Source organism: Nomascus leucogenys, chromosome 9 (assembly GCF_006542625.1).
Source record: "Nomascus leucogenys isolate Asia chromosome 9, Asia_NLE_v1, whole genome shotgun sequence".
Taxonomy (NCBI): Eukaryota; Metazoa; Chordata; class Mammalia; order Primates; family Hylobatidae; genus Nomascus; species Nomascus leucogenys.
This window is the reverse complement of record NC_044389.1, coordinates 114,735,485-114,750,169: the sequence shown is the minus strand read 5'-3', so window position 1 is coordinate 114,750,169 and position 14,685 is coordinate 114,735,485. Positions and strand designations below refer to the sequence as shown.

The 14,685-nt window shown below is 44.1% G+C and overlaps 1 protein-coding gene across 5 annotated transcripts in view; it reads right to left on the bottom strand.

The window, feature by feature from the left end:
- The window catches only part of DIP2C (disco interacting protein 2 homolog C), a 278,224-nt gene that overhangs the window by 135,425 nt on the left and 128,114 nt on the right, over positions 1-14,685 (bottom strand). For 4 of the 5 annotated variants that reach the window (XM_030819374.1, XM_030819375.1, XM_030819372.1 and 1 more), the window contains 2 exons: positions 5,786-5,995; positions 1,213-1,347 (listed from right to left, as the gene is read on the bottom strand). In XM_030819374.1, coding sequence (XP_030675234.1) covers positions 1,213-1,347; positions 5,786-5,995 — 345 coding nt within the window. Of the gene's footprint in view, positions 1-1,212; positions 3,080-3,194; positions 3,226-5,785; positions 5,996-14,685 lie in introns of those variants that run through there. The other variant, XM_030819376.1, reaches the window with a different exon arrangement.

The following is a 14,685-nucleotide window of genomic DNA, read 5'->3' as shown; positions in this document are numbered from 1 at the left end:
CGAAAGGCATTCCAGGGAAAGCCATCGCACCGGCAGTCAGGGCGATTTCAAGCGCACTAACTGGACACTTGCGACGGCTCTGCCTCACGTCCAGGATGCGGCGGTGCGTCTGTCGGGGCTGGGATAGGCCTCCCCGTCCGCCTGCGCCTGTCGGGGCTGGGATAGGCCTCCCCGTCCGCCTGCGCCTGTCGGGGCTGGGATAGGCCTCCCCGTCCGCCTGCGCCTGTCGGGGCTGGGATAGGCCTCCCCGTCCGCCTGCGCCTGTCGGGGCTGGGATAGGCCTCCCCGTCCGCCTGCGCCTGTCGGGGCTGGGATAGGCCTCCCCGTCCGCCTGCGCCTGTCGGGGCTGGGATAGGCCTCCCCGTCCGCCTGCGCCTGTCGGGGCTGGATAGGCCTCCCCGTCCGCCTGCGCCTGTCGGGGCTGGGATAGGCCTCCCCGTCCGCCTGCGCCTGTCGGGGCTCGGATAGGCCTCCCCGTCCGCCTGCGCCTGTCGGGGCTCGGATAGGCCTCCCCGTCCGCCTGTGAGTCCCGTGCACTGCAAGATGACAGCATACCAAGGCTGCTCCATGCAGCTTCACACAAGGGCATTGTATTTCACTGCTAGGTTCTACCCTGACTTTTATGACCTCGGGAAGGACTGAGACTCAGGGGCTGGGTGATACAAACAGCCGCTGAAATCAGAACATACCAAGACCAGGCCACGAGGAAGGAAGGAGAAGCCCCCTCAGCCGCAGCCTGTTACCAAGTGACTGACATCTCTGTCCAACATGGATTAAAAGACCCTCTTTCCTCCGAAGTCTAAAGCAACATATCAGCCCATCTGACAGTAATTCTGTTGTACATTTAACTTCGTCTTGCTCGTCTAAGTGACTTTTCATGGTCTTAACACCTGTACAAGAATTTCTCAGTTGCTGAACCACCGTTATTCAGCAGCAAAAACAGCAGCAAATTCTAAAATTTCTTTTTCTTCTCATGACTAAATCCCTACCACATTTACATTTTTTCTACAAGGAATAACTGTGGGCTCACTTGGATATTTGCATTTCTGTGGCTAGGCCACCTTCCATGAGAGGCTCCCGAAAGATCTGATGAATTCGCTTTGTCAGAACCGATTGTACCCCAGGAAGAAACACACCCAGTCACGGGCACGGAACGGGACGTCAGCACAAACCGTTTACCAGAAAAAAACGCATCTCTCCTTTGGGACGTACCATCCCCGGTCTCCATGAGCTCGGCGTTGCCGTACTTGGGTGCCGTCCGGGACCCCGTGGAACCCTGCGGTCTCTCCACCTGTATTGAGTGCTCTGAGGTGTACGTGGTTACGTCAGGAGGTGCAGAATGATTTTCTGTAAAGAAACACATCATGAGATTTTCTGGTGGTTGTGATGTTTACTCTGAAGGTTGAAGAGACGGGAGCACAGGTGCTCACCCTGGGTGTGCCTGAGAAGCTAAAGCCGATCTCGGCCACGTCCGCCGCAAACATCCAGCACAAAGGGGGACCCCAGCATAACTCTTGTTGCCGCAAGTGGAGCAGAGTTCGGTAAAACCTCAGGCGTAAATTCCTAACAGGAGCCACGTCAGCAGCGTTTTAACTAGAATAACGTTAGACCGGCAACGGCAGGGCGTCAGGAACCCTGTGTGTCTTCACAGAAGGGTCCCGTTTCCTGTCTGCCACAGTTGACACAGCCGAGGGCTTTGCTTGTGCTTTAGAGCCAAGGGCCTGGAATTGGAAACCCAGCTCTGGAAACTTCTGGGGATTTTGGGATGTCCCTTAAGCTCTCCGTGCCTCAGTTTCTTCATCAAATGGGAACAGTAATGGCCATGACCGTGTAGGGTAGTTGGGTGGATTACGTTAACACATACACAGGTCACAGGATTTCCTTTGTAAAAGGGTGAGACATCAAGAACTATTATTTTATTATTTGTCTTAGTACAAACAATACTAGTCATTCAAAAAACCACGTTTACACCCTAATGTGTACTAAGAACTGTGTAAGGCCAATGAGCGCGTGGAGCTCTTTCTCTTACAGCACCCTGTGGAGATAAAGTTAAGCCGTACGTGGCTAAATGGGGAAAAGCATGCTTTTCTATTTAATGAATAAAGCATTGAGGAAGATGTGCCGAGCAGCCCACTGATGACGCCCGTCACGCCCAGAATCTTGATGACGGGCGCCACGATGCGGATCTCGATTCTGAATCCTCTTCTGATAGAAGCTTTTCAGGATCACCCTGCCACTGTCCCACACAACAGAAGCGCAATATTTTGTGCTGCTGAAAGTGGTGCTCATCCCCAAAAGCCTTTCTTCACCGGACGCTACCCGTGTCGGCACCACGCCCAGAGGCCGTCTAGACAGCGAAATCAACTGAACGCACAAAAACAGGACACAGAAAATCGAGGCACAAAAGAGGCCGTGACAGGATGCTCCTTTATGATCTGAGAACCGGGCCGGGGGAGGGGGCGGTGCTGAGCTGCCTGGGCACCGCGTCAGCCCCTCCTGAGGGTGTCTGGCGACACGAGTAGACTTGGCAATGCCACTCACTTGGAACCCGTGACTGAGAAGAATCATCGGCTGTCACTAAGGGGAGGGCCCGCCACACCGTCCGTCAGTGCCACGACGTTCCACCTGGAGGCAGGCGGGCCTGACTTCCTGCAGAACCAACACACACACCCTCAGTCCTCAGTGGACTTGGATGGTAGCGTCTCGGAGGCCTCCTCTCAGCTCCGAGGTGTGAAAACGCTGCACAGCTTGTAGACGGACAGCGGGTAGAGCAGTAGAAAAATAAAACTAGAATGGGATTTCCTATCTCATGCCAAATTGGCTTGACTCTTAAGACACATGTGAGATGTCCCTACTTAATTGCTGGCATAATTAAATTGGTGGAAAAAATCCACAAAGGACTTGAGGTTTTGCTTCAACAACAAGTAGAAGCATCGCCAGCTCTGTGAGACTCCGTGACCTGAGTCTGCAGCCCTGGGCTTTTCTCCCCTTGGACAAAAGCAGCCTCTGCGGCCTCCGCTTCCGTCCCTTGCCGGAGGGATCGGCCAGTGTGACTCAGCCGTCTGTTGTGCCTGGACCCCTTAGAACACTCACACGCACACAATCACACACGCTACTTTAGAACACTCACGCGCACGCACGATCACACACGCTACTTTAGAACACTCACGCACGCACACAATCACACACGCTACTTTAGAACACTCACACGCACGCACACACACAATCACACACGCTACTTTAGAACACTCACATGCACGCACAATCACACACGCTACTTTAGAACACGCACGCACACACACGATCACACACGCTACTTTAGAACACTCACGCACGCACGCAATCACACACACTACTTTAGAACACTCACGCGCACGCACATCACACACGCTACTTTAGAACACTCACGCACGCACAATCACACATGCTACTTTAGAACACTCACGCGCACGCACGATCACACACGCTACTTTAGAACACTCACGCACGCACACAATCACACACGCTACTTTAGAACACGCACGCACACACACAATCACACACGCTACTTTAGAACACTCACACGCACGCACAATCACACACGCTACTTTAGAACACTCGCACGCACGCAATCACACGCTACTTTAGAACACTCACGCACACACGCAATCACGCTACTTTAGAACACTCACGCGCACGCACACAAAATCACACACGCTACTTTAGAACACTCGCACGCACGCAATCACACACGCTACTTTAGAACACTCACGCACGCACGCAATCACGCTACTTTAGAACACTCACGCGCACGCACACAAAATCACACACGCTACTTTAGAACACTCGCACGCACACACAATCACACATGCTACTTTAGAACACTCACGCACGCACACGCACACAATCACACACGCTACTTTGTTTGCAGGCTTCTGATTATCTCACAAGGTCAAATGCAAATCTGACTTTTTACTTCTTTTGTTTTGCCACAGAAAATATTTTTCCTTTTCTCAATAAGTTTCATGATTTTGCCACTGTTTTCCAAAAAAATTTCAAAGTTACAGAAAATTTCCAGATAGTCTGAGAAGATTATCTTTGTGCCCAATTAGAAATTACCAGAATGTGATCACCCGAGAGTTCCATTTGGGTCACACTGAGCCTTGACGTACATGAGTTATGAGCCCCTCATAGTTTGGATACTTTCTTTGTACTAAAACTTCCTCCAGTATTTCAAGGGTAAACCCGCAAAGGGAGGCCAAGTGCAGTGATTCACTTGTTCAAAAATATGTTTTCCTTGGTAAGATTCTGCCTATTTCCTTAAAATTGAATATAATCCGAGGATACAAATGCTTCCACCGAGTGGCAGAGGTGGTGTTTGGCCTCCCCGTTCAGGTGCCCAATAAAGCTGGCAGAGCCTCGGCCACTCTTCTGGGATCCACTATACACGTGGAATTTTATTATGGAAAAATATGTAACAGTCACACATTACTGTTCAATGTTTAACCTACTGTGATTTCAAGTACAGGTTACTAATCCACATAAACCAGCGTACATGTTCCTGAAACTGTGTTAAACTGAAGTTTAATACTGCTTTGCATTTGAGTATTACTTTACAAACTTTTAAAGAGTATTTCTATTTGCTCCTTTATACTCACAACAGTTCTGAGAGAGAAAAAAGAAATTTTTTTTTCATTTTTTTCCTCACTAAAAGCCTAAAGCAGAAGTGACTTCAAGATCCCAGCAGCAGTTATTGGGAAAAGTGAGACAGACCCAGCTGTCCTGACAGCAAACTCCTGTTCCAGACAGAAAACGGCCGAGGCTTTAAGTCTCGTGAGCGCCGAAGAAAAGCCTCTGGGCATCAAGGAGTCAGTGATCTAGAAGTGAACATTCTGGGGTTCTGGGGTGTCTGTGGGCTATTTAATCACACATGATGTCCACCTGCTTCCCACTGAGGGTTTTTCAGAGATCAGGCTTTCCTGCGGCAGCTGAGATACCGGGAGGGTCTGAGCCCGTGGCTCGTGCTCTGTTATCGGCGACGTGGTGCGCAGTCGGCTCCGGTTACTGCTTTAATGGAGACACACACAAAACCCCATTCAACCCAAGTCCCGTACTTGATGAAAAACATTTACTACTGAACCGTTCAAAGGCAGAGCGATGTGAGGCTCATCACTGCTCCCCCAGCGTCGGCTCTTCCTCTAATAATTCTCACTTCTCTCCTTTCACAGCATCTTCAAACGTCGCAGGGCAGCGATCCTAACTTTGTGCTTTTTCTAATACAGAGGATCTCCCTGTCATAGAACCTACACAAAACAGTGCGCCGTGCCCAAGAAATCTGAACACGTGTGGCAGACAGCAGCGTAAAGCGGCCGTGGTTAAAGCCCTCGTGTCCTTAAATGACTCCCCCAGTCAGGACGAGCACAATTTAAAACCCTGTCCTGTTGATTAGGACTGTTAAGGTTTCATGCAGGAGCATAAGTGAGAAGAAAAGATGGGGTCGGATACGGCTGCAGGATTCCCCAGGAACAAGAATGGACTTACGAACAGAAGGTCCCTGGAATTCGGATATGGCTGCAGGATTCCACAGGAACAAGGCCCCTGGAATTGCAGCTGTGGGAGGGACCTGGGCATGAGAAGCAGTAAAGCAGCTTCCAGAAAGAATCCAGCCAAAGCACCCCAGGGGCCAGAGGGGCTCTGCGCTCTTTCCACCGAGGGATTCCACAGCCATGATGCAAACAGAGGAGAACGTGCACACACAAAGGCGTTTACACAACAGGCACAGAAAGACACTGTGAAGCGTGCTCACCTATGTGGGTCTGGGCCATGACGTCCGCCAGCCTGTGGGCAGCCCCGCTGCCCCCGCTCTGCGTGGAGGACGAGGAGGTGGTGGACGTGGTGGAGCCGTGGATGGCCTGGCTGATCCAGTGCTCCATGTTGATGCTGCCCTGGCTGGATGTGGGGGTGCCCTGGGAGTCCCCCTGCACTGAGCCTTCATCTTCTGAGCCAGAAGAGGTATCTGTGTAAGAAGAAAGGCAGATTTGCTATATGTTGCAGCAGAAACATGTGCCACAATCTCAGTCCCTCGCCAAACACAGATTTACTTCACATAAGTCTGAACGTACTTGTTCAATGACTTTTTGCTGTATACACTCATGAGAAGTTAAACCACTTTTCAGATAATGAACCATTTATTTTAGCATAAGTTTTTCATCCAACACACCTTAAATAAACATGCTATAAGATGTTTGACACTGTCATCTCAGACAAAGACACACTGACCCATTTCCCCTACACAGCAGTTTAGGAAGGAACCAAGTGTTTTCTTGTGTCACCCACAAAGTGAGAGGACAAGGGCCACGTTTCCTAGGGGATGCTGAGGGCCTGTGCGGTTCTCAGGAGTCTCAGTGTGACTATGTTTAGCCCTTGTTAGTCCTGAGGTGTTCTTGTGGGCTCTGATTTTTCTACGTCGGTGTGTTAGATAATCATGCAGCTGATTTCTATGTCAGCGTGTTAGACACCCATGCAGCTGATTTATTTCTGCGTCGGTGTGTTAGATACCCATGCAGCTGATTTATTTCTGCGTCGGTGTGTTAGATACCCATGCAGCTGATTTATTTCTGCGTCGGTGTGTTAGATACCCATGCAGCTGATTTATTTCTGCGTCGGTGTGTTAGATACCCATGCAGCTGATTTATTTCTACGTCGGTGTGTTAGATACCCATGCAGCTGATTTATTTCTGCGTCAGTGTGTTAGATACCCATGCAGCTGATTTATTTCTGCGTCGGTGTGTTAGATACCCATGCAGCTGATTTATTTCTACGTCGGTGAGTTAGATAACCACGCAGCTGATTTATTTCTACATCAGTGTGTTAGATAATCATGCAGCTGATTTATTTCTGCGTTGGTGTGTTAGATACCCATGCAGCTGATTTATTTCTATGTCGGTGAGTTAGATACCCATGCAGCTCCTTAAGGATCAAGATGCTGATGATGGTAACAGGAGAGAAAGCAGAACATGCCTCACGTGGAACAGCCCCTCCACCTCCCCGTTTTCCTCCGGGACACACAACAAACCTTCATCACGTCACATTTTACACTCAAATCAATTCACCTTTACAGTATTTATTTCTTATACAGTCTCACTATTGATTTTTCTATCTGTGCAAATTGGGTATCTTGGATAATGATAAAATACATCAATTTTTTCACTATAATTTATGAGAATATTTTTCATTTAATAACTTTTCATGCAGTACCAAGGTTTTTGGGAATAAATTGTTGGTGTATTTGTTATTTAAACTTCAACGTAAGAATGACACTCAGAATCCTACCTCCAGGTGAGTTATGGGAGACGCCAGCTCAGGTGAGCAGCTCCAGAGCATCACGTGAGAGGAGTCACAGCAAATAATCTTAAGACGCGGGTTTTTTAAGAGACAATAATTGCAAACAATATTCACACTTATTATCACTGTCACATGACTTATGCTGTCTGGGAATTTTTTAAAAGTTTACTTGTTAGAAAAGCAACAATGTTAAGAGCCTGAAAATTCTCTATCACCTTGCCTTTTTTTTTTTTTTTTTTGAGACAGTGTCTTGCTCTGTTGCCCAGGCTGGAGAGCAGTGGTGCGACCTCAGCTCACAGTAACCTCTCACTCCCTGGTTCAAGCGATTCTCCTGCCTCAGCCTCCCGAGTAGCTGAGACTACAGGCATCTGCCACCATGACCGGCTAATCTTTGTATTTTTAGTAGAGATGGGGTTTCACCATGTTGGCCAGGTTGGTCTCGAACTCCTAACCTCGTGATCCGCCTGCCTTGGCCTCCCAAAGTGCTGGGATTACAGGCGTGAGCCACCGCGCCCAGCCCACCCTGCCTTTTAAGAAAACTTACACAATTTATATAAAAGTAAAATTGACACAGCCTTGAGACTTTCGAGAAAGGTACACACCCAGGTGTCCATACGGAGCACAACCGTCTCCCCAGAATGTCTTCTCACAGCTCTTTACGATCTTTCATTCCCCACTCCCACCTACCTCTTCCAAGAAACCTGAAGAATAATATAATAAAGACACTCGACAGAATAGCAGCAAACCAAACAAACAGCATATGACATGGATGATACAGCTTGACCAGTGGTTACTAATATGACACAGATGATACAGCTTGACCAGCGGTGACTAATATGACACGGATGATATAGCATGACCAGCGGTGACTAATATGACACGGATACAGCATGACCAGCGGTGACTAATATGAAATGGATGATACAGATGACCAGGTGACTAACATGAAATGATACAGCTGACGGTGACTAATATGAAATGGATGATACAGCATGACCAGCGGTGACTAATATGACACGGATGATAAAAAAAAAAAAAAAAAAAAAAAAAATAACAGCTTGACCAGCGGTGACTAATATGACACGGATGATACAGCATGACCATGGTGACTAATATGACACGGATGATACAGCATGACCAGCGGTGACTAATATGAATGGATGATACAGCATGACAGGTGAAAAAAAAAAAAAAAAAAAAAAAAAAAAAAAAATGATACAGCATGACAGCGGTGACTAATATGACACGGATGATACAGCATGACCAGGTGACTAATATGAAATGGATGATACAGCATGACCAGCGGTGACTAACATGAAATGGATGATACAGCATGACCAGCGGTGACTAATATGACACGGATGATACAGCATGACAAAAAAAAAAACAGTGACTAATATGAAAGATATACAGCTGACCAGCGGTGACTAATATGAACATGATAAAAAAAAAAAAAAAAAAAAAAAAAATAAGCATGACCAGCGGTGACTAAATGAAAGGAATACAGAAAAAAAAAAAAAAAAAAAAAAATGATACAGCATGACCAGCGGTGACTAATATGACACGGATGATACAGCATGACCAGCGGTGACTAATATGAACATGATAAGATGACAGGGACTAATAAAGGATATACAGCATGACCAGCGGTGACTAATATGAAATGGATTGGATGATACAGCATGACCAGCGGTGACTAATATGAAATGGATGATACAGCATGACCAGCGGTGACTAATATGAAATGATGATACAGATACAGCGATAATAAGAACACAGACAGGTGACTAATATGACACGGATGATACAGCATGACCAGCGGTGACTAATATGACATGGATGATACAGCATGACCAGCGGTGACTAATATGACACGGATGATACAGCATGACCAGGGTGACTAATATGACATGGATGATACAGCTTGACCAGCGGTGACTAATATGACACGGATGATACAGCATGACCAGTGGTGACTAATATGACATGGATGATACAGCTTGACCAGCGGTGACTAATATGACACGGATGATACAGCATGACCAGCGGTGACTAATATGAAGGATGATACAGCATGACAGGGTGACTAATATGACATGGATACAGCATGACCAGCGGTGACTAATATGAAATGGATGATACAGCATGACCAGCGGTGACTAATATGAAATGGATGATACAGCATGACCAGCGGTGACTAGAATTACATACCAGGGGGACAGGAATTCAGGTTAACATTTAAAAGTGAATTAATGTCATACACCGTATAGAATTATGGGAGTAGAACCGCATGTTAACCTTAGGAGACATAGAAAAGTACTGACAAATTCAAGATAAACTCAACAAACCAGGAATAGAAGACAATTTCCTCAACCTGTTAAAGTACATTCATGAAAAGCCACGGCTAATACTGTATTTAATGGTAAACAATAAAAGGCATTTTCCCTAAGATGGAGAACAAGACAAAGATGTCCCCTCTTGCCACTTTTATTCAACATTATCTGGCAGGTTCTAGCTAGTGAAATAAATTAACAAATTTAATAATAAAGACATCCAGATTAGAAAGGAAGGAATAAAAATGTCTTTATTCATAGATGACATGACCTTGGATGTAGAAAATGGCAAGAAGTCCATCAAAAATGTTTTGAATTACTAAAAAATGAGTTTGATGAGGTCACAGGACACAAGATAAAGATATACACATACTAGCAATAAACAACCTAAAAATAAAATTAAGAAAATAGTTCCATTCACAATAGCATCAAAAACATAAAACACTCAGCCAAACTTCTAACAAAAAGGTACAAAATGTGTACACTGACAACTATAAAACATTACTGAAATTAAAAAAGATCCAAATAAATGGAAACTAAATAGAGATAGATTCATGATTGTGAATTGGAAAACTCAGTATTATCAAGAGAGCAATTCTTCCCAAACTGTTCCATTAATTCAAGGCACTGCCTAATAAAATCCCAGAAGGCTTTGTGTGTGTGTGAAATTGAAAGCTTATTCTCAATTTTATCTGGAAATACAAAGGACCTACAATAGCCAAAATAACTTTGAAAAAGGAAAACAAAGTTGGAGGCCTTCACTATCTGATTTCAAAACTTTACATAAAGTCACAGTAATCAAGGCAGTGGTATTAGCACAAGAGTAGATGTATATATCAAAGGAACAGAATTAAACCCAGAAATAAAGTCTTATATTTACGGTCAATTTATTTTTGACAAAGGTCTCAAGACAGTTCAGTAAGAGAAAGGTAGTTTTTTTTTTTCAACAAACGTTGCTGTGGCAACTGGGTACCCACACTCCAAAAAGAAAAAGCATGGGGGGAAAAATCCCCCAAACCAAACCACAACAAACAAAAATCCCACTTAGATCCCTACTGCACACATAAAAATTAACTCAAAATGGATCACAGACCTAAATGAAAGAACAGGAAGACTATGAGACTTCTAAAACTTCTAAAAAATCCATAAAAATTAGTAAACTGGAGTTCATTAAAATAGAAAACTAGTAAGTTTTAAAAGATGATTATCTCCCTCCAGCTAATGTAACAAATTACCTTGATCTTAGTGGCTTATAACAACACATGTATCTATTATCCTACATGATGGAGAAGTCAGAAGTGTAAAATCTGAGTGTCAGCTGAGCTACGTTCCTCCTGGAGGCTTCAAAGGAGAATCCATTTCTTTGCCTTTCCCAACTTCTAGAGGCCAGCTGTGTCCCTGACTCATGGCCCCTCCTCATCTTTAAAGTCCATCACTCCAGTCTCCAATTCTTCCTTTTCTCTTGTAAGGGCCTTCTTGATTACAGTGGGTCCACCTACTTAAACCAGGATAATGGTCAAATCTCAAGATCTTTCAATTAATCATAGCTGCAAAATCCCTTTTACCACTTAAGGTAACAGGTTCATAAGTTCTGGGGAGTAGGACCTGGGTATCTTGGGGGAGGGGTATTATTCTGTCTGCTACAGAACAGTTTGTCCTTTCACTGAGAAACTTTACATCTGTAAAAGTCTTATGTTCAGATTGTATAAGGCACCTATAACCCATAAGATGACAACCAACCCATTTTAAAACATGGGCAAAAAATCTGGACATTTTACCAATTAACATATACAAATAGCTATGAATAGGAATTAGCATATTAAAAGCTAATGAGCACATTAAAAGATGCTTAGCATCATGAACTGTTGCAAAGTAAATACACAATGATATATCATTTCACATCAATTAGAATGGCAAACATAAAAATACCAAAATAGCAACTGCTGGTCACGATGTGGAGAAACTGGGATGCTCATATACTGCTGGTCGAAGTGTAAAATGGTGCAGCTATTTTGTAAACAATTTGGCAGTTTTTAAAAAGCTAAACCTAAACTTACAATAAGAGTCAATCATTCTACTTGGCATCCACCCAAGATAAAGGAAATTATATGTATACACAAAGATATGTACATAAATGTCGACGGCAGCATTATTCATAATTGCTGAATACTGGAAACAATGAATAACCAACTGGTAAATGAACAGAATGTGTTATGCCCATCTAATAGAATATAATTCAACAATAAGAGGAATAAACTACTGATGCATGGTACAGCACGGACTTCAAAACAGGTGAAGGAGGTGTAGAGAAGCGTGTACGTTTTATGATTTTATATCATAAAATTATAAGATCATAAAAAACTAAAAACCATAAAATCATAAAGTATTCTATGATTTTATATTCCAGAAAATTTGATTTCTAGGGGTCTTTCTTTTTCATAGCGCTAACCCTTCATCTGGTATCATTTGCAATCAGCCTAAAGTGCATCCTTTAGCATGTTTATAGTGCTGCTGCTAACATATTTTCTCAGCTTTCATGTTTGTGAATGTGTCGTTTCGTCCTTGTTTATAAAGGAGATTTTCAATCGATATGAGTTGACAGGCCTTTCTTCTCCTTTTAGTCCTTTAAAAAATGTCTTTCCATGGTGTTCTGGTCTCCACTGTATCTTCACAGAAGTCACGCATCGTTCAAATGCTTCTCCGGAGTGTAACGTGTCTTTTTCTTCGGAGTCCTTTCAGGATCTCCTCTCAATCCTCAGATTTTAGCACTTTGACTATCATGAACTTGGATGTGATTCTTTTTATATTTGTTCTGCTTGGAGTTCACTGAACTTCCCGGGTGTTTGACATCAATCTGAGAAAATTTTGACTCATTTCTTCAAAGGCTCCTGCTCTTTCCTCTCTTTTCCTTCTTGTATTACAAGTATATTAACGTTGTGTCACAGGAGCTTGAGGTTCTGTTCGCTTTTCTTTAATTTTGGTTTCTCTGGTCTTCACTTTGGTTGATTTCTTTTCATCCCTCTTCAAGCTCACAGACTTCATCCTCCTTCTCCAACCTGTTAACCCTATCCACAAAATTTCTTCTCAGTATCGTATGTTCCAGCTTTATAGTGATGTCTCACGTACCCTTTCTAACTCCACATATGCACAGCGTCCCGTCATCAACATTGCCTACCAGAGTGGTATACTTGTCACAACTGATACTTCAACATCGAAACATCATTATCAGCCAAACTCCATCGTTCACATCAGGGTTCATTCTTGGTGTTGTACAATATATGGGTCTGGACAAATGTATAACATGTATCTACCATCACAGTATCATACAGAGATCACATGATACTAAAAATCCTCCTGCTCTGCCTATTCATCCCTGCCTCCCCCTGGCCCCTGGCTGCCTCCCCCTGGCCCCTGGATGCCTCTCCCTAGTTCCTGGCTGCCTCCCCCTGGCCCCTGGATGCCTCTCCCTAGTTCCTGGCTGCCTCCCCCTGGCCCCTGGCTGCCTCCCCCTGGCCCCTGGCTGCCTCCCCCTGGCCCCTGGCAACCACTGATCTTTTTACTGTCTCCATAGTCTTGCCTTTTCCAGGACATCATGTAGCTGGAATCATACAGCAACCTTCTCAGATTGGCTTCTTTCACTTAGCAATATGCAATTTAAGTTTCCTCCATGTCTTTTTATGGATAGCTCATTTATTTTCAGCATCAAATAATATCCCATTGTCTGGATGTACCACAGTTTACTTACACATTCACCTACTGAGGGGCATTTTGGTTGCTTCCAAGTTTTGGCAATTACGAATAAGGCTGCTCTAAATATCTATGTGCAGGCTTTGTGTGTAGACATAAGTTTTCAACTCCTTTGAGCAAATACCAAGGAGTGTAATTGCTAGATCATATGGTAAGAGTATATTTAGTTTTTTAAGAAACCACCAAGCTGTCTCCTAAAGCCTGTTCTATTTTGCATTAAGACCAGCAATGAATGAGAGAGAATTCCCACAACTCCACAGGCTATGGTGTCGACAGCATTCTGGATTCTGGGCATTCTAATAGGTATGTAGTGACATCTTGCTGTTGTTTTAATCTGCATTTCTCTATGACATATGATGTGAAGCATCATTTCATATGTCGATTTGCCATCTTTATGTCTTCTTAGATGAGGCATCTGTTAGTCTTTGACCCATTTTTTACTTATTATTTTTTAAAGACAGGATCTCAAAATGTTGCCTAGTCTGGAGTGCAATTCTGAGGCGCAGTCCCACTACTGATCAGCATAGGAATTCTGACCTGCTCCATTTCCAACCTAAGCTAGTTCATCCGTCCCAGGAGGTCACTGGGTTGATGCCAGACTTAGTGTGGACACCTGAGAGGCATAACTCACAACAACCCAGAACTCCTGGGCTCAAGTGATCCTCCCCAGTAGCTGAGACTACAGGTGCCTGCCATCACACTTGGCTGGCCCTTATTTTAATCAGGTTGATTGTTTTCTTTTTGTTGACTTTTAAGAGTTCCTTGTATATTTCAAACAAAAGTGATCATTTATGTCTTTTCCAAACATCTTCTCCCCGTCTGTGGCTTGTATTTTAATTACTTTAACAGTCTTTAACATAGCAGAAAATGTTAATTTTTATTGGAGTCCAGCTTATCAATTATTTCACACATTGCACCTTTGGTGTCATATCTAAAAAGTTATCACCAAACCAAAGTCATCTAGATTTTACCTTTTCTATGAATTCTATAGTTTTGCATTTTACATCTGCCATCTATTTTGACAGGCAAGAATATTTCACCACTATACTAATGAGGACAGTGGCTCTGTGATCTGTTTTAATTTTTTTGAAAGATGTAAGGTCTGTGACTAGGTTTGATGTTTTTCTTTGCATGTGGATGTCCAGTTGTTCCAGTACCATTTGTTAAAAATACTGTGTGTGCTCCACTATATTGCCTTTGTTCCTCCGTCAAAGTTTAGTCGACTCTATTTTGTTACTGGGCTCTCTATTCTGTCCCACTGATCCTTCTGTTTGTTCTTTCA